The 21,099-nt window shown below is 40.2% G+C and overlaps 1 protein-coding gene across 5 annotated transcripts in view; it reads right to left on the bottom strand.

Annotated features, from left to right (window-relative positions):
- The window catches only part of LOC109914802 (janus kinase and microtubule-interacting protein 1-like), a 183,671-nt gene that overhangs the window by 113,128 nt on the left and 49,444 nt on the right, over nucleotides 1-21,099 (bottom strand). For 2 of the 5 annotated variants that reach the window (XM_048596484.1, XM_048596499.1), the window contains exons 3-8: nucleotides 17,888-18,097; nucleotides 15,417-15,467; nucleotides 10,883-11,002; nucleotides 10,439-10,585; nucleotides 5,314-5,454; nucleotides 2,194-2,253 (exon numbers count right to left, since the gene is read on the bottom strand). In XM_048596484.1, the coding sequence (XP_048452441.1) occupies nucleotides 2,194-2,253; nucleotides 5,314-5,454; nucleotides 10,439-10,585; nucleotides 10,883-11,002; nucleotides 15,417-15,467; nucleotides 17,888-18,097 (729 nt within the window). The remainder of the gene's footprint in view (nucleotides 1-2,193; nucleotides 2,254-5,313; nucleotides 5,455-10,438; nucleotides 10,586-10,882; nucleotides 11,003-15,416; nucleotides 15,468-17,887; nucleotides 18,098-21,099) is intronic. The other 3 variants (XM_048596513.1, XM_048596493.1, XM_048596507.1) reach the window with 2 other exon arrangements.

Raw genomic sequence — 21,099 nt, 5'->3', positions numbered from 1 at the left:
GTTCTTGGAAACACTTGTCCTCGTCCTACAATATGCTGCAGGTGGGTGCTTTTTTGAATTCACTTTTGGCCACATTTATCACTAAGCCAGCTAACTGCAATTGCTTAAACAAGTCCCTGAATCACTTCACATGTTGTTCCCACTCTCCATACTTTAAATTCAAAACCCACAGTTTGTAACTGTCCTAGCATTCTCATATTGTCTAGACAAATTGTAGGAGGTTCACTTTATAAACAGTCTGCCTCTGTTATCATCCACTATTCTGACTAACTTGCTCTTTCTTATTCTCTTCCCCACGATGATTTTGCTTCAACATGTTAGAATCATAGAATCCCTATAAGTGTGGAAACAGGCCATTTAGCCTATCATGTTCACACTGGCCCTCCGAAGGACATCCCACCCAGACCCGTCCCATCCCTGTCACCTTGCAGTTCCCATTTCAATCCACCTAACCTGCACATCTTTGGACTGTGGGAGGAAACTGGACCACCTGGGAAAAAACTCACATAGACACAGGGAAAATGTGCAAACTCCACACAGATAGTCACCCACGGGTGGAACTGAACCAGCGATCTTGGCATTGTGAGACAGCAGTGTAACCATTGAGCTACCATGCCACAGCTGTTGAAGTAGAAGCGACATAACCAATTCTTCTTCCATGATCAGAAGTATCTATCAGAGAAGTCATTTAACTAACCCTCCTAACTACCTTGATATGGACTATTGAATTTTATTTTTAGATGTTCACCCTACAAAGGCAATAATATCAATACTTCATCTCTGGTGTAAAATACCATAGACGTAGCATGTTTCTTTGCCCATTCTGTCATGGTGATGTTTTTAAATGATCTCGTGCTACTTTACATGCTCCAATGAGTCTCTCTCAAAAACATGGACATGTATTTCCATACTGAGGATTCTTTTCTTTATTGCTGCAGTACTTTCTCCAGGTTAAGCAAAATAAAAAGTATCCATTTTATCTTGCCCAATCTCACCAATTATTTTTGGATCCCATAGCACTCAACTGTCTTGGGAAAGACGGTCTTTTAAATTTAAATTTAAAGCCCTTCACTTCTTTAGAAAGTGACCAGCCATTCCTTAATGGTAAATTAGTGTGCAATATATTTAACACATCCATCACTTCCAGCAGAAAGTTCCAGATGTGGAGATCTGGGAACTTGCGAATGACCACCTGATATGTTTTTTGTTTCAGCATCCACCAGGAAACAGCTCAGAGATACATAGCATTGCAGAAGAAACTCCAGCCCAACAGAGACCTTGTCTACCATATAGGTCCAAAGCAAAACAGAAGCTGAAGGGGAAATCCATTCCCCAATACACCATTCGGAACTTAACTCGTTCAGTCTCAGCAAGACAATGGCCTGCATATTTTTTGAAAGACAACCTTGAGTTGTCACCATTATCTCAAAAGCTCAATGGCCATTAAGCATTTCCTGCAACATATCACTTTAACAGAGAAACCTGATCAAATGAACAGAGCCCATTCTAATATCAAACTGCAGCCTGATCATGCCTAATCATTACTTTTATCCCCACATTAGATGTATGATAAATGATAGTAAGGTTACAGGAATCTGTACAGTGATACTGCATGTGAAACACAATTAAGACGCATTCCAGTATGTATTCCACTTACCCCAATAGGATTGAGCAGAGGCACTAAAAAATGTAATTATATTCAACGATTCTTATTTACACTAATATGAATCATCTGGTTAGGAGCAGTTAGCTCAGATAGTTAGAACATGAATCAGATTAATGCTAACATCATAGGGTTTGATCCCTATTGTATTTATTGCCCATCTCCTAACTCCCCCCAAATTAAAAAAATTATGGCATTTTACCTGGATTTAGTGAATCATCACTAAATACCTGCTCTTGGGAAGTCAAGAAAATGACTGATCATCTATCATTTCTTCATTCCCAAATACAATATTCATTTGCTTACAATACATTAAGTAGTCCAGCAATCTCTATTAAGTTATTGGTCTGAAAGTCTTCTCTCCACATAGTGTGCAATAATAGGGTCAGGAATTTTGAAACAATTTTAAACCTAAGCAAATAGGTTTTGTCAAATCAATCAGCAATTGCATTCCCTAGTCACTTGAGGAATAATTAGCAGGCACTTCAATTTCCAACAAATTGTAACTCCATGAATGCTTGTCACTTTACCTTGTGAGGTTTTGTGCTTCTTCTTTTCTGTTTCTTAGAACGTAATAATCTCTCCCGGTCCTGCAGGGAGCGAGAAATAATGAGATATAAAACGCAACTTTTAAATGACTGACTCAATTGACCAAAATACAACAATAAACATCGGCAGTAATCTTTCAGGTTAGGTCAATCTCAGCGCATTTCAAGCATGAGACATTAACAAAATAGATGCTCGTTTGTAATTCACACTTTTTATTCTATAACGTCTACGGCATCTTAGGATAATTATACTCTTGAGTACACAGTTATCTTTCAGTGCTGATGTTTTATTGTATTCTGAACTGGAAGTTCAATCTACACACGGAATAGAAACATCTAACTTTATCTTTCTGACTAAAGGTTATTGACCAATTTCTCTTTCTCCAGAGACATTGCCTGACCTGCTGAATATTTCCAGCGTTTTCAGTTTTTATTTCATTTGCTGTCGTGCTTAGACTTGTTAAACTACCTGATCATTGGTCATATGCCAAATCGTCTCCCCAGAAGACTCCAAATTATGTGTTCAGCAAATAAAAATATCAAAATGCCCCAAATGAAAAAGGTGATAGCAGTCATGTGACGATGCTGTGACTTTAAGAGGTTATTTTGTCCTGGTTTATTTTAAGAGAGAGATTGAACAAGAAATACCAAGTTGGCTGGTTAATACCTCTTGAGTAAACAGCTTGGGCGGCCTTGGGTTTTTTTTGTAACAGCCTGGATAGATGTGACCAGCTCTCTCAAATTAGGATTTCTGGGTTTTGATTTTTCAATATCATCAGAATCTAGTAGGGCACAGTTGGAAGCTTCAGTGAACGTCTCCTAGCTGCGATGATCTCTGAATTTTCTCTTGACTTTTTTTCTCCTGGATTGGAGAACTGTATATGAGAATCTGTGTCTGAATGTCCCTTTTTTTTTGCCAAGGGGGGAGTATATGGGATGTTGCTATATTGAAACAGTTAATTAGTAATAGTTACCTTATCTATTATTCTGTTAAGTTTCCAAATAGAGTTGTTATTCTAAATTCCTCTTTCTTTGGTTGTATTTTAACCACAGTGTTAAAATAAATTGTGTTTTGCTTAACATTGAGTAATTTGATCAGTCACATTGCATCTGGAAGAGACACCTCATATTTGCTTAAAAAATATGAAAAAGTTAGGGTCTAGGCTACCTTCTTAAAATATTTTAAGGGGGTTTGATCTGGTCCATAACATTAGATCAAATTTTTAACAGAACTCAAACTCATTTCCTAATAACTACATTAGAGATTGAATATAATCTTTCCTGCAAACATAGATATGATTTAATTTTATGTACATGAGCTTGTATCAGCCTGACTAAAGATATGGAATTTTTTTTGCCATGTAACAAAAATCTATATTTTGCTTCATTTGAATTAACCTTTCAGACTGAATTTACATTGCATAAACTCAGATTTTTGGCTAAGTACCATTTTCACCCAGTTTTTGTTAAAGGGATTTCCACCTCGAGGCCTAGTGAGATTTCTCACCGTATCTTACCAAACCTGCCTCGTTAACAATCTACCCTGCCTCTACGTTGCACCTCTCATTCAATTCCAGCCCCTTCACATCACATGCTGTTCCCAGAACAACTTGACACTGCTAGGATATCTTTGAATTGACCACCATCCCAGGGATCCAGAGGTCATGTTGATGGGGTGCTGCATTGGTGGGTCTTCCTCTTTCCCCAGGACCAGCAGAGGAGATAATGACACCATACCATGTCAGCTGGGTCCCGGATTGCTATCAGGGCAGTGCAGGAGAGTGAAACAGCACTGGAGGAAGAAGGCCAATGTCCTTCTTCACTCCACCAGCATAAATGGGACTAGATTCCCTCTGATACCTCACACTCACTCTACCTCCCCTACTACAACCCAGTTCCCTACAGGGTTCAAGCTCTACCGTGACTGCCTGCAATATCTTCCTCACTCACTCTCACCCATCCAACCTCCCCCTACCGCCCACCTACCTCCTCCCCCCTCCCCCACATGACTAAACTCTGTATGCCTCCTGCACTGTCTATTTTCTCACTCAGGACACCTCCCCACATGCACAAAATGTAACAGCTGTGTCGTCCACTTTCATCTCCCTGAATAACTGCCTCTCTCTCATTTCTGAAGGAAAAGAGCTCAACGGGGCAGGAAAGGGCAAGACTGATGCTGGGTTGCCTGACCTTTGGTTCCTCACTAATTATGTGGGCAGCAGCCTTACTGTGGCCATCAATAGCAGCTGACTAACCATGCCCAAGCCCCTGGACAGGTTAAAGGCTGCCCTTGACTTACTGTGCTGGGACCCTCTGAGGGAAAGCTATCTTTCCTGACTTCGTTGAGACTGCCACGAGCCATGAAATGTTTCCTGTCTTTGTGGTTATGTCAAATGGCTAGGCAATACAACAGTAGTGGGAGACTTGCATCTCTGGCTGAGGGGGTAAAGTGCAAAAAGGCAAGGCAATGGAAATGCAAGGCAGGGATATTGCAAGTATCTCAGAGTCACAGAGCATTACGATTGCAAACGAAGAGCTTGGGGTTGCAGCCTAGTCTAGTTCATGAGTGGGAGGCATGTCCCTGAGCACACAATATGCTTGCAGCAGCCTTTCAATATTGCCTGTTGGTGCAGCCATGGTGAAGCATTTAAGTGTAGAAGTGTAAGTCGATTGCAGATGTGTCATGAGGGCCGCTAAAGGTTGGCACACGTTGGATGCCAATGTCTGTGGATGTCACTATAGCCCATGACGTGCAGGCCACGATATGATTCCACACAAACATTAAATCGATGGAGTGGCTCCTAGAACTGGGTTCGTACCTCACAACTTCAGTGCACTTGAATCTCTTAATTTACCTTCATGCCTTTGAAATGATCCCTAGTGAAAACCACTTCACATTGTAGTGAACTGCACTCTTCAGTTAAGAAATTATACCTACAGCTTTGGTTGGCACCAATGTTTGCCAACTATCATTTTAATGGAGGGAGAATTTTGATTGAGAAACTGAATGATCTTTGTTTACAATTCTAATACCATTCATGACAACCGACAACAACTGACATTTATAAGTATAAGGACAAGGGCAATAACAAAATGACTCACCATTGTTAAGTCATCAATAATGTGTTGTTGCTCAACAACCTGGAGTCTCAGGAACTCTATTTCCTGCTCATCTTGAGTTTGGTCCAGATCATTTAGTGAAGTATGGTGCCTCAGCTGTCCTTGTGAAGCTAACTTCTCTTTCTGACAAACAAACCACGTATTTAGTGCTCAACAGCAACAGTTAGATAATTCACCTCCAACAAACACAGTTACCTTTTATTGTGCCAGGTAGGACTTCAACCACTAAGTGTTTTCCCCCTGACTCCCATTGACTCCAGTTTTGCCAGGACTCCTTTATAGTTAACAGGACTCCTTTGAGGTTAACAGCAGTTTATTAAACTATCCAGATAACAAAACTGTCTGTATTCACCATATAATTAAAAGTAGGCAAATCATCAATGCTAAAATAAAGTACACTCCAGTATTACTGAAAAAAGACACAGTTTGACAGAGTTTGCATCGTGCACTCATTAGGACATTTGCAAGATTAACAGAGTAAAACGGAGCATTTTATAATGTACAACAAAAGAGTGCTGATTGCTGGCAAATGAACTCTGACCTGTAGACATATTGAAATGGAGAATTCATGGTGACTAACAGAGTTACACTGACAAGCAATTTAAGGTGATCCGTCAGGCTTGCAAAGGGGTCCGTATATGCATGCTGTGAGCGACATATATTTGTGCAATCGACAGTGCTAAGTCATCCCACAACCAATCAGATCTAAGCTCAGCGGACATGCCACATCAAGTTATGAAAGGTGGTGGACGGGTAGACAACTAATAGGAGGCTCCACAAATATCGACAAACTCAACCACGGGGTTCCAGCACACCGCTGCAAGAGAGAAGGCTGAAGAATCTGCATTCATCTTCAGTCCGAAGTGCCAGTGGACGATCCATGTCAGCCTCCTCTTGAAGCCCCCAGCATCATAGATGCCAGTCTTCAGCCACTTTAATTCTCTCTACGTAATATCAAATAACTGCTGAAAGCTGTCGTTACCGCCAAAGCTATGAGCCCTGACAACATTCTGACAACGTCACTGAAGAAGACTTATGCTTCAGAATTAGCTGCACCTATAGCCAAACTAACACTACAGTTACAACATTGGCATCTATCCAACATTGTTCTGTGCTCAAAAAGCAGGATAATTCCACCTTGGTCTATTACTGCCCAAGCAATCTACTTAGTATGTTCAGCAAAGCGACAGAATAGATCATCAACAGTGAAATCAAATAGGACTTGCAAAGGCATAACCTGCTTCTTAATGCTCAGTTTGTGTAGCAACAGGATTACTGAATCCTGACCTCATTACAACCTTGGTCCAAACATGGGCAAAAAACCTCAAATCCAGACACGAAACTAGAGTGACTACCATTAACATCAAGGTATTATTCAACTATATATGGCCTCAAGCAGTCCTAGCTAACCCAGAGTCAACTGGAATCTTGGAAAGCTATTTGCTGGTTGAAGCCAGACCTGGCACAAAGAAAGATAGTTGTGGTAGTTGGGAGATGAATCACCTCAGCTCCAGGACATCGCTGCAGGAGTTCCTCAGGATAGTATCCTTGGCCCAAACAACTTCAGCTGTTTCTCAATGGCCCTCCCTCTATCATAAGACTAGAAGTAGGCATATTCGACGATGACTGCACAATGTTCAACATTATTCATGACACCTCAGACAGTAAAGCAGTCCATATTCGAATGTAGCAAGATGTAGACACTATCCAGGTTTGGGATGATGAGTCGTAATTAACATTTGCGGAGGCAATAATCATCTCTGGTAAAAGAGTGTCTGATCATTGTCCCTTGACATTCAATGGAACTGCCATTGTTGTATGCCACACTATTAATATTTGGGTGGTCACCACTGACCAAACATTTAACTGGACCAGCCATATAAACATGGTGGCTACAAGAGCTAGGACTTCTTCAGCAATTATCTCATCTCCTGACTCCCCAAAGCTTGTCCAGCATCCAAAAGGCACAAGTCAAAAGTCACAAAACTCCACACTTGCCTGGGTGAGTGCAGCTCCAATAATACTCTCGATACCATCCAGGACAAAGCAGCCGACTTGGTTGATATCCCATCTATTATCTTTAACATTCATTGCCTTCAGCACTGAAACATAGCAGCAGTGTGCACCATCTACATGATGCATAATTGCAACTTAACAAAAATTCTCCGCAAACACCTTCCAAAGCCGCAACCTCTACCATCTAGAAGGACAAGGTCAACAGACGCATGGAAAAACCACTGCTTGTAAGTTCTTCTTCAAATCACACATCATCATAACTCAGAATTATATCATTGTTCCTTCTCCCTCACCAAGTCAACATCCTGTGACTCCCTTGCATTGTGAATATCCCTACACCCTGAGGACTGCCATAGTTCAAGATAGCAATTCACCATCACCTTTTCCAGGATAGTTAGGGATACACAATAAATGCTTCCTTAACCAGCGACACTGACATTCTCATGAATGCTTGTAAAAAATAGGGACTTGAACTTTGCAGATAGAAAGAATATGTGTAGATTTTGTGCCTGTTTCAAATTAACAACATAGGTGACAGCCATTCTCTGGTTTATTCCTCAGAGCAATGCCTTGACCAACTTGCTTCATTTAACATTAAATAAAGCTTGGTAGCTATCTATCAGTCATCATCTAACTCGTGCATTCTCAGTGGTAACGTTTCTACCAATCTGAGTCCATTTGCCAACTAAGTAGTGCTCTCTTCTCACACAGTATAAAATATTGCTCCCATTCACATTGCTCATATTCTGAATGACCCATGAATGTAAAACAAAATGCATCAACAAATTGTGTCTTCTTTCAGCAATACATCATTAGAGTTAGAAATGTAGATACCTTTAAGGCTCAAACAGACCAAATCTAGAATTGATTGCGGGCAAACTGTTGACCATTGAGCATTGTATATAAGGGCTAAGCTCTGAGGGCTATTATGGCTCAATGGTAGTGTCCCTACCTCTAGACTAGGAGATCTGGATTCAACTCCTACCTGCTCCAGAGGTGTATATAACAGCACTGAATAGGTTAATTACAAACTTTTTTTGAAAAGCTAAGCACTCTTTCAGATGTTTGCAACAGCATTTATGGATTAAAACAGTAAAGAGATTAAAAAAAGCCTAAATTCTCTATTAAAAAAAGAGCTACGTTGTCTTGGATTTGGTGGAGGGAATAATAGCTATTCAGTTGTGGGCGATAGCACTTCTGGACACAAAAAAGAAAGAATGAGCTAAGTTATCATTGTCCTTGTTGGGCATTGTACGTAATTTGATGAAATGGAAAGAAATGTGATTAAGTGGTGGTGGTGGTTAACGGCTGAAAATTGCCATGGGTGATTTGGTGATGGGAAAAGCCATTCAGTTGTGTGTGATAGCACTTACAGACATAAAAACAAACAAACAAAAAGGGCTAAGTTCTTCCCCAGTGGGGTGTTAGCTTCTGGAAGAAGGATCCAGCAGGAAAAGATGGAAATTGATGTTTGACAATGAATCACTGAAAATGTTTTGCTGCCTAATACAACATACAAATATCAATGCATGATACATACTCAAGTTCTGTACTAGCAAATGACCAAAAATACCCTCTATGAAAATCCATACAATGTTATCATTTATAAGGGGAGAGACTAGCACTTAGTCTCATCGCTGTACAGTATGGAAACAGGCTCTTTGGTCCAACTCGGTAATGCCTTGTACTTACACATTACACTTTTTCCCAGTTACATCATTTAGGCTTTAGAATCAGGTAGGTAGGACATTTGACAATAAAGCAATTTTGATGGAATGTACTTCCTCAATGAATTAACACTTTATTTTCAGATGCGGAGGGCTCAAAATGATGATCCACCAGATTTTAAGCGTGGTTTTTGTTTGTTTGTCACAGCCTCAATAAGATAAACATTGCTTATAAACTACAAATGAGATCCATCATTCTATTTCCCCTGCATTCACTCGGTGAAGGACCAGAGACTCTGACTCAGGACTAATACCTTGTGTTTCACTATTTCATAGGCCTTGAGGAAAATGCTCCTATGACACCCATTGATGAATTTGTGAAATTAACAGTGCAAAGACTGAGAAAGAAATCCAAGTAGAATTGGTAAATTCAACTTCAAATCAGGAACAGAAAGAGCAGTAACGAGGAAGAATGATTGATTGAATTGAGAGATTACTTTTCATTCCTAAGTTTTACATTTTTGTAACCTATAACAATTAAAACCTAAAGGAATGGGACTCCACACTCAATACAGTTAATTTCAAACTGGAAATGCTGACTGCTTGTAATTAACACCTAAAATAATATTAAAAGGGTATATACACAGAAGTGGACAAGACTTAATTATATGTGGTGAGATTAATACATACCTAACATGCAAAACAAAGCTACCTCAAAATGATTTGTGTATCTTAGTATAAGATGTCATTTTTGCAAAGTTGGCTGTGAAGCAGTGCAATGTTGACACTGAAACCCTTGGATTTTACAAAGATTTGGAGCTCGGGTTGTGGGTGAGGTTGTTGACTTGCTCAATGAGCTGCCTTGTTTTCTTTCAGACGTTTTTTTAACCATGCTAGGTAACATCATCAGTGAGACCTCCGATGAAGTGATGTTGTTCTACTTTGCTTGGAATTTATCCTGTCTGGTCCATTATGGTGAGTAGTGTCATTTCCAGTTTTGTTCTGTATGGATTCACAATCAACAAACATATAGAATTGGACCCCATATACAAACCCATACAGAACAAAACCAGAAATGACACAACTCACCATAACAGACCAGACAGTACAAATTCCAAGCAGAGTAGAACAACATCGCTTCATAGGAGGCTCCACTGATGATGTTACCTTGTATGGTGATGAATGGAAACAAGGCAGGTCAGTGAGCAAGTCAACAACCTCAGAAGCTGTTGGATTTCTACTTTTAATCATGTATCTGCCCCTTCCCTGTTATTGCTGTAGCACTTAGGCATAAATAACGGCAAGTATCAATCATCCCACTGTTAATTTGACTGAAAATTATGTGCTAATTCCAACTATACTTGCTGTGCAGTAAATTGTGCCCTGAATTCTAATATGCATAACATTTCAACTGCATCTTGTACCATTTCTGCATGTTCTCTGGTCAGCTTTTTTAACTTATCTTCCATCCTCTGTACAGACTGCATGACGTCCTCATTCTTCTTCGTCAAGCGTTTGTTCTTCTCTACGAGTGGTTTTAACTGACTCTCTGTCTCACGAACACGTTTCAACTGCAAAAATAATTCATAGTCACTTCTGGTAAGTTTCAGAAAAATGTTGTCGACAGCGCAATAAATTCACTAGCATTATCATTGCTTGCTTTTAACATGCAATCATTAATTTTGCTACGGGCAACAAGCAAATTCTTCAGGATATTTCTTTAAAATTTTTCACATTCTGCCTGGAGGTGGAAAATTTATGTTTGTCTTTTCCCAGTGGAAAAAAAAAGTTTGATTCTCTTGGTACAGCATTAACTACTTGCATGGCTTATTCATTCACTGAAGTGGAGCACAAGTTATTGCATTTACCAGTTCATTCCTCTCATCTGCTAATAGGGTGTTTCGGTCCTCAAGCTTTCGAATCACAGCATTTAGTTCAGCAATCTTCAACTGGAACCGTCTTACATCCCTTTCGTCCAGTTGTGATTCCTGTTGGAGAATTCAGAGTGAGAAAGTAAATGGTGCTGTTGATGCCAACAAAACAATACCAATCTCAGTTGCATGTAAATGCCAAAGAAGACACACAAATATATTGCACATCAGAGATAGAATATCCTCATTGTCAAGTTCCACTGACAAACAGGCACTCTAATTTTACATGAAGTAATTCTGAAGGGAGTTTGTCACACAAATACAGACTCTATTGCCACTTAAGCTTAATCGTAACTTACCTATAAGTTACTTTGTTGTTCTTAGTTATTACCATTCAGTTGAAATAGTGCTATCTCCTAGATTTGGTCTCCTCCTAGATTTTATCTTTAGTCTAAACTTATCGTAGCTACAGCAAAATGGGTGCAGTTTAACTTTCCCAAAAGGTCAGGAGTGTATATAGTAGTTTACATTTCAGGTGGTCTTTAGGTACCAGGATAGAAGTGATGAGATGAAAGCTTCCTCAACAGCAGACCCTGAGGTGGACGAGGGCAAAATGTTGGTCCCTGTTGCACCAATTTTCCATATAAGCAGAATACAATGTTACAGATGCTGAGAAAGTGCAGAGAGAGAAAGAGAGATCAGAATTAATATTTGAGCGGTCCATTCAAAAGTCTGATAACATCAGCTGTTCTTGAATCTTGAAATTGGGCGGTACTGTGTAAATCACAAGAGCAGACGTGCCACCACCAAAGCGATATTTTGTAAAATTCCTTCATGGGATGTGAGGAAAAAGGGCAAGTGCTCCTTCTGGCCTCACCAGTTCTGAGAATCGTTACCAGCTCACAGTGGTTCACTCCTTCCCTTCTCCTCCTCCTGGACTGACCAGTTGGGTAATATCAATATGTAGAAATCATTAATGGAGGCCAGAAAGATGTCTCTGTTTACACCAATTATTTAGATGAATCTCAGAATTCACTACAAACACACATTTGAGCCACACCTTTCAGGCACAGTGATCCTATCCTGCATCAATTTAACAGTGGAAACAAGCCAAAAAAATGAGTTTGTCCTTGTTGCCAGGGACCTGTTGCATGGTGTCTCATCAACTGTACATCAGTATATCTTTAGAAACATGCTCATGATATCATCACTGCACATGACCAGCATGTGACCTAAGGCGACAACGATCTCATGCTCCAGCTTACTTCAGATCACACAAAGCATCACATTCTACTCGATGCATGCTCCTCTGTTGTAAACAAGTAGTTTAATATTGGACCAGATACTTCCTCGCCTATAGAATGTATATAATAGATAGTAGTCTTCAATGCAGTGATATCCTTGCCCAGTTTCTTATAGAATCATTTAATCCCTACAGTGTGGAAGCAAGCCATTCGACCCATCGAGTCCACACTGACTCTCCAAAGAGGACCCCACCCAGATCCACCCCATCGCTGTAACCCCACATTTCCCATGGCTAATCCACCTAGCCTACACATCCCTGGATACCATGGATAATTTAGCACTGCCAATACACCTAATACCTTTGATCTATGCGAGGAAACCAGAACACCCAAAGGCGAGAATGTGCAAATTCAACATAGACTGAGCCACCAGGGGTGTAAGTGAACCCGGTCCCAGGCACTGTGAGGCAGCAATGTGAACCACTGAGCCACTGTGCCATCATAATGTCACAGAAGATAACATAAGCATTGCCTCATCAGGTAAAATGCACTGTTGGAGGCTGACTCAGATGAGTCAGCATACACCTTCACCTAACAGACAATCTTCACAGAAAGCCTAATACAATGGTTAGCTGGAACAATTAAACATATTGGAAGTGTGTTATCATATGGTTCTATATACCACAAATTCATTTACAGCACAGAGGTCTGATGGCTCCCCAAAGAGGTAAATCATTACCTAAATCTTTAGTTTTCAAGGAGCTAATGGGAGAAAATTGGACTTTACTTGTTAATGCAGTCCAGCTATAGCAGTTTCACAATTTGGATCCCAATGTGCCCTATAACACACTTCTACTGTACAATCATGCTTTAATAGAAAGTGTTTTTCTAAGACTAAGTTACGAAAATCTGTCAAGACTTGTTGAAACAAATTATAATTTAACTTACTTGAAAACCTTCAATGCTAACACAGTGTCCTTATGGAAAATGTTTCATTACCCACTTAACTAAGAATAGATTGGAACTCAAACCTGGGATATTCTGCTCCATATGGTTCCTCATTACACTGAGTAGTCCTAGTGCACACTCAACCATTGGAGCAGCTGACATTTTAAAATGTATAAAAAGTAACTGAGACAAGTCAAAGTACTGGAAATGTAAACTATTACCATGACAACAGATGGCAATGTTGCATCTTGAGACTACGTCTAACAGAAATCTGAAATGGTCTCCCTTGAAAGGCATTGACGCTCAATCCATTGAGATTTCAAAGCAAAAACGAAAGATTTTTGTTTGTTAATGATATGAAGTAATGGCCAGCAGTTTGGCTTCATGGTTCACACTGCTGCCTCACAGTGTCAGGGACTGGGTTCAATTCCACCCTTGGGTGACTGTCTGCGTGAGGAGTTTGCACATGCTCTCCTTCGGGCTCTCCGGTTTCATCCCACAGACCAAAGATGTGCAGGTGGACTGGCCATGCTAAATTGCCCACAGTGTCCAGGGATGTGTAGGTTAGGTGGATTAGCCAAGGAAAATGCAGGGTTATGGGGTAGAAGGGTGAGTCGGTGTGGACTTGCTGGGCCAAATGGCCTGCTTCCACACTGTATTGGTTCTACAATTCTCTGATTATATGATTCTAATGTGGAATCATAGCAGGTAAAGACAGAACTGGTTGTGATCTATAAATAACAGAATAGACACAAGGACAAAAGAAGCCACTCCTATTCCAGTATTCCTACAAAACTTGGAGCAGAAAACTTAACTTTTGAGGAAACCAAATCCTTTGAACTTAAGCAAGAAGTAGCTTGTGTAATCTGATGTGTATTCTCTACCTTGATTTTGAAATGTATAGATTTCAAACAGATGTATTATTTTAAAATATTTAAAATCTGACAGAAACAGAGTAGGTTAGGTCAATAACAGCAAGATATGATCAATATTTCCTCTCATGAGGAAGTGTTATACCTTAGAGACACTACATGTGAGCTAACCTTTCACGCCGGTGAAGAAGTCATTGCCAGGAGTAATGTAATATGTATTTTAGATTATAAATTGGCTTTCTAGTAGAGCAATAAAAAACCCAAAATAATTTGTGTTTAATTGTTCCAATTGAACAATTACTTTGCAAAGGCTTGGAGGAAATTAGCAGGAAGAGAGAGAACTCAGGTAAACTGAGAGGGTAGAGATGAGAAGGTAGGACTCAAGGAGGCTTCTAAGGTGAGGAAAGTAGCATGACAGAGAAAGTGAAGGGGGGGTGTAATTTTAAGAATGAGGACTGTAGTACTTTCAGGCTTCACTCGGGATGCTATGGCTGAGTTCCTCTGTGTCTCTGAATGTAGAGATGGAAAATCAGCACAGAAAAGTAGCAATTCATACAATGGAGGGATTTCAATACGGTATTTAAAATCAACAGATGGGGAGCAAATGGAAGTTAGGGATGGTTTTCCACATCAAATGTCCTTCTAAATTTGAATTATTTTGTCTCACAGTAGTCAAACAAAGATATTACACCTTCTTTTAATTTTTCTTAAAAACAAATGTTAATTCTTCATTTTTATTTATCTTCAGGTTGCCTGTAGACTTAATATTTTATTTTTTAAAATTCATGTTTATATATGTAGTTAACCCACTAATTTAAAACCTACTATGCCAAACGTCTTCAAATGACAAATGCATAGCAACTTTATCGCATTGATTATAAAACCAGAGAGCTGGGAAGGTCAGAACTGAGTAAGGGGACTGCAACAATGTTTCTTGACATGATATGCATAATTTCTTCAATGGGTCTTGTATTTTTCTGCTTTTCTGAACTCCCACTGAAAAGATGGCAGACAACTTTCTTCTGTATATTCTGTACATTGCACCATTTTTATCTGAGAGTGAGAATCTACTGAAAACCTGAGGGAAACTCTCTGTGGACAGAACTTGGCCTATGGTTGACAAACTTACAATGAGACAACTAGTGGGGAAACTGTGAGCATAATATTTTATGATACGTCACAGCGCATCCATTCTATTAAAATGGTTATGCACAGGGCTTCTCACTGCAACTCTGTAGCAGAGAATATATTGCAAAACAAAATGCATTGGTGTACATGTTATTGGTGTAAATGCAGAGCATTGCACTTATCCCAATGGAAGATGATCCATGTTAAGGTAAGAATGCATCCTGTCCTTAATCCTACATTAAATAACCATTGTAGGAATAAGTACATGTAATTCTGGCACTTACTCCAGTTACCAAAGGAATAATGTAAAGGTAAGTACACATTATTCTTTGTACTTACCCTGACACTAAAGTTCCCCTTTAAGGAATACTGCTCCTTTAATGGTTTAATCTGTAAATAATACAACATATTGAAAAGATTGCAAATTTCTTGTTATTTGTAAAACAAAAAAAACCTACAAATACATTATCTTTTTTGTGAATCATATTAGCACAACACGTGATACTTTCGGAAATTATATATAATGCATAAAGAAATAATTAGGAGCTAATATTCATCACTGGATATTACTACTATAATTACCACATATATTGAAAAAAAAATCTGGAGCCAAATAATCTCAGTACTTCTCCTCAGTTTTGGCTCCTCTAAACTTAAATGCAAGAGCCTGGATGGTGGGGCATTTGGCATGGTGCACAGTCCATTAAAAAATGGTTTTGAATAGCTAAAGAGGCTTCCTCATTATCTCATAGGCAGCTTCTTGACTTTTCAATCACTGATCTATGGTGAATGTTTGCCAGCAATGTAACAGTCAGATCTGTTAATGGGTTCACAGTACAGAATCATAGAATGGCTACTGCACAGAAAAAGACGTCACGTTAAAGAGCAGCTCAGCTAGTTCCATCAGCTTTCTTTCTCTCTGTATACTTGCAAATTTTCTCTCCTCAGATAATTATCCAATATTCTTTTGAAAGCCACACTTACATCTGACTCCACTGCAACATCATGTGGTGCATTCCAGATTGTAACTTGTTAACTATGTAAAAATATGTCTCTCATGTCGCCTTGCTTTCTTTTGCTATCAACATTAAAATGATTCAACCTTTTCACCCATAGGAACACTGCACCCACATCAATTCTGCCCAGACTTGACATGATTTTCAACGCCTTTATCCAATCTCCTCTCAACATCCTCTCCTCTAAGAAGGACTGCCCCAGCTTCTCCAATATATTCACATGAATGAATTCCTTCAATCGAGGGACAATTCTCACAAATATTTTCTGCACTCTCTCTAATGCCTTCACATCTTTGCGAAAGTTTGTCAAAGTGCAATCCCAAAATTTGATGCAATTTAACAATACTCTGGTTGACGATGAGCCAGTGTGTGATCAAGATCAACTGAAATTCCTTGATTTGTATTTTTATGCCTCTACTTGTAAAGATTAGAATCCTGTATATTTTATGGAATGCTTTCTCAAACTGTACTGCCAGCTTCAATGATTTGTACATACATGCCCTCAGTTGGCTCTCTGTTCTGGACTTCTAGAATTGCGCCCTTTATACTGTCTCTCCTTGTGCTTCCCATCAAAATGTTTCACTGCACCAAAAACCACCTGCCATGCGTCCTTCATTCCACAAGCCTGTCTATCATTATCCTTCTTACAGTTCAATTCCTCTAAGTGCTGTGCCATCCACAAATTTTGAAATTATGCCTTGCATATCCAAGCTTAGGTATTTAGCATAGGTCAAGAAAAGCAATGATCCTAACTCTTAACCTCACTATACACCTTCCTCCAGATGGAAAACAATTGTTCATCACTGCTTTCAGTCACAGCCAACTATGTATCCTTGCTACTGCTGTCCTTTGATGACCATGACAAGCCTAATATATTGCACTTTTCCAAAGGGGAAATGGCAGTGTAATAAAAAGGCCCAGCTAATGCTCTGGCAACAGTGGCTCCAATCTGACTAGAGCAGTGAGTGAAATTTGTGGTACAGTGGTAGCATCTCTACCTCTGAGCAGGAGACCTGGGATCAACTTCCCACCTCTTCCAGAGGCGTGTATTAACATCTCTGAATGGGTTGATCAGAATTTTTTTTAAAATTCAGTGAATAGATATAAAACTAGTTTCATGTTCACCACTATTGAAACTATCACTGAATGTGGTAAAAGTCTAACATGTTTATTCGTGAATAGGAAATCTACCATCTGTATCAGGTTTGCGCTACATGTGAGTTCAGCTTCAAAGTGATGCGGTTGTCTCTTGACAATAAAGCCCTAGCAAGTTCAAGGGCAGTTGGGGATGGGTAACAAATACTGGCCTTGCCAGTGATGCCCACATCCCATCAAAGAATAATATTAACATAACCTTTCTGGAAGCCCTGGTCACCAAGTTATTGGAAGGTTGGATGGGTGGTGGTGGTAGGAGGGTGGAGGTAGTAGTTTGGGGGGTACAAAAACTTTGGAGAGAGGGATGCTGAAGGAAAGATTAATTAGGTTGTGAAACTAAATAACGTTTGGATATTAGCTCCACAAAATTCACTTCCTGCTATTCCTCTTCACCCAGCACACAAGGATTATGAAAAACCGAGAAAAGCTTCAAGATCACAGCCAGGAAATGAATCACAATGCTGATATATCACAGCCATTAAGTGGTAAGGAAGGTGGAGGAAACCATTCTATAGACCTATCCTCTGAAAGGAACAATGCAATGAGTATCATTCCACAGTGTTGTTAACGAGAGGAAAGTGAATTGGTCTATCGGCAGCTAAAAGGCTGTATTGAAGTGAAACCTGTAGAGCTTCTTACATGGTTCCCCATCAGGTCGGAGGTGTCCCCTGCAGCGCTCGGAAACTCGCGCTTGGGGCTGCTGTGGTAGCGTTCAGCTTCTTTCACCTGTACCAGCTGCTCATCAAGGGCTTCCTTCTGAAGAATGAGCTTCTGAGTGTGGCCTGTTTGAACACCAAGGTCCTTCTCCAAGGCAAGAATGACTCTGTCTTTGCTCTTTATCTCATCCATCTAGTTAAAAGAAAAGGACCATATGAGTCATTGTAAAAATTTCAAGCAGACATTCTAAGACAAACAAAAATAAAAGGATTCTCATCTGACACTGCAATTTCTAAACCAAGAGCAATGATTTTGTTGGGATTTTTCCATTGATTTTCCATTTGAAAAAATAATATCTCTTGGCAATTTATTCTTAAGAATCCAGTTCTCCCCAACGTATCATAATGGATCCCTGATCGTGATGGCGAGTTGTAGGAATGCTCCCCATCCCCATCATCTACATTCTCCCTTCCTCCCTGGGAAGAGGTACCAGACCTCTGTTCAACATCGGTCCATAGTGACAAAGTTAAGACCTGGAAACCCACCATTCCACCTCATAACCAAATAAGGTGGATTTTCTAATTCACTGTTTCAAGGAGACTGGAGAAAATAAAAACCGAAAGAACTGCGGATACTGTAAATCAGGAACAAAAACAGAAGTTGCTGGAAGAGCTCAGCAGGTCTGGCAGCATCTGAGGAAGGGTCACCGGACCTGAAACATTAACTCTGATATTTTTTTCTTCACAGATGCTGCCAGACAGACTGGAGAAAATGGTGGCCTAGAAATTCCATGACAGCTTGCCTACTTTTCAGGCACTCAGTTGACATTTCATCCTCCAATATGTTGGTCCAAATGTGAACAGTCATTGCAAGTTGCCTGTCATATTAATTTTGGACCAAACAAGTGATTCCAGGGTCTGCAACTGGAACAATCACCAGGCTTCATGCTTATGCTAATAAGGAGTAAAATTAAACTAATGACCTGTTCACCTATTTTCCTATCATTTTTTGCGATAAACATTGCTATCTATGTACTTACAGGTGCTGTAGGTCCTGCAATGCAGGCAGACTGCCTGAACTTAACATGACATCCAAGAAACAGGGCCTTCAACAGCACAGGAATACACAAAAAGATGACACCATAAATTACGAGCTCAATGTTACTTGGCTCGGTAAAATGGTGGATGGTGGGAACTGGCTGGTTGGGTGGGGGCAAGAGTTGGTAAAACTATTGAGAAGCTACATCAGATGACTGATATCCCATCACCATGGAGACTTTCCAGTGTCAGGGGAGGAGGAGGCAGCTCATGTGGTAATTCAGCTTATCACTTCCATGAGGCCAGGGAATGGTGTCAGGTGGTGTCTTTTTAGTAAGGCAGCCACGGCTAGAAGAAAGATGGAAGTGACAAATGGGTTGGGGTGAGCAGGTGACCTAGGGGAGACAGGGAGGCTGCAAGGATGGTGAGGAGAGACAAGGGAGCTGGAAATGAGCTGAGGAATACAGGGGCTGTAACAGGGATGAGAGGGATGGGAAGACCGCAAACAACTGCTGGTCCTTCAACTAGAAGGAGGGAGAGTGAGACTGCAAGGGAAAGTGGGAGTCACAGGGAGGCTACAAGAGAGGTTCAAGAGAAGAGGAGACTGCAAGGGAATTGGGAAACGAGAGTAAGTTGCAAGGGAGCGAAGAGATGCAGGGACATGCACAGGTGCTGAGGGAGAAAGAGGAAGGCTGTAAGGGGATTGTGGTGAGTAATGGAGGAACAGCCAAGGAAAAGAGAGGGAGGCTGCATGAGAGCACAGGAATAGCAAAGTTGTAAAGAAGAAAGAACAACTTCAAATCTATCAACAAAGAAAAACCTCAGCTAACTCGGAACTGGAAAACACTTAAAATCACAGAGGTAATGGATTACCTGCAAATGGATGTGGAATCTCTAGTTTAAGGCATATGTTCAGCAGCACCATGTCAGAAAGATGAAGCAGATGCCATTGTAATGAGCACTATGTCAAATGTTAAATTTAAATGTGAGCTTAAGGTCAAAGAAGAAGCAAGAAGAGTAGTAACTTCCTGGTCAAAATCTTACAAGTTTTTATATTTGTGAGGGAAACAAATAGGTTTTGACTGCAGCAATCTGGAAGGTGTGCTTAGGGTGATGGCATCTTGTGTGCAGAGATGTATCAGTTATTCAGAAAAAAAAAATGTTGCTAACTTCTTCCCATTGTCTCGAGCCAATTGAAGTACTGTGCTGTCTAGGAAAACCTTGCTTACCATGTGTGTTGAGGCTATAAACTGAATGGACAGATAATAGTTATGGAAAGTATTGATGAAGTCTTCTAATGCTGCTTCTCTAGGAGTTCAAATACTTGATACATGAACACAAATACAGGAGATAATGTGATTGGATCGCTGAATCAAGGATTTCATTTGTATAAGAAGTAGCCCTGAAAATCAAAATATAACCTTCAAGAGGAGCCCTTGTGGAAAACAAACACAAATTATTTTATGCCCCGGGAGCCTGCCAATCATCCATAATTGTACAGGGCTTGGAGGCAGCCAACAAACAAGCTGCCTCCAGTAACATTGCTAGGCCATCCCTGCCACCAACCATGATGGACGCTGGACCCCAATTTTGTCCAAAACTGCAATTCTATCAGTAGGGAGATGGTGGCAAAGTGGTAATGGCAGTACCATAATGCATAGACCAAGGTTAATACTTTGGTTCAACTTCCAGCATAGCAACTGATGAAATGTAATTAAGGCAAATCTGAAAATCAGAGCTAGCCTCAGTCGTGGTGACTACAGAAATATCACCGATTATCGTGAGAACAGATCTGATTCATTGTTACCACTTAGGGAAGGAAATCTTCCATCTTTACCTGGTCTGGCCTACATATGACTCCAGATCCACAGCAATTAGGGTGACTTTTAACGGGCCTCTGAAGTGGCTTAGCAAGTTACTTAGTCCTAGGGCAATTATCGATGGGCAACAATACTGGCCCACTATCCCATGAAATATTCATATCTAGATTGGCAAGGGAAACTGGCCATTCCAACTTAAACTGATGTGCTGAGATCATTCTTATTCTTTGAACGAGTTCCTTCTTCACACCACCAAGGGTTTTGCCTTCGGTGCAATTGCAGCACCTTACCGTTTATCCCGTTTTCAGAAAGCCTTCTTCAGACTTGAGGCCTACCC

Source organism: Rhincodon typus, chromosome 1 (assembly GCF_021869965.1).
Source record: "Rhincodon typus isolate 14 chromosome 1, sRhiTyp1.1, whole genome shotgun sequence".
Taxonomy (NCBI): domain Eukaryota; kingdom Metazoa; phylum Chordata; class Chondrichthyes; order Orectolobiformes; family Rhincodontidae; genus Rhincodon; species Rhincodon typus.
Note: the sequence above shows the minus strand (reverse complement) of the source record. Positions and strands in the feature narration are given on the sequence as shown.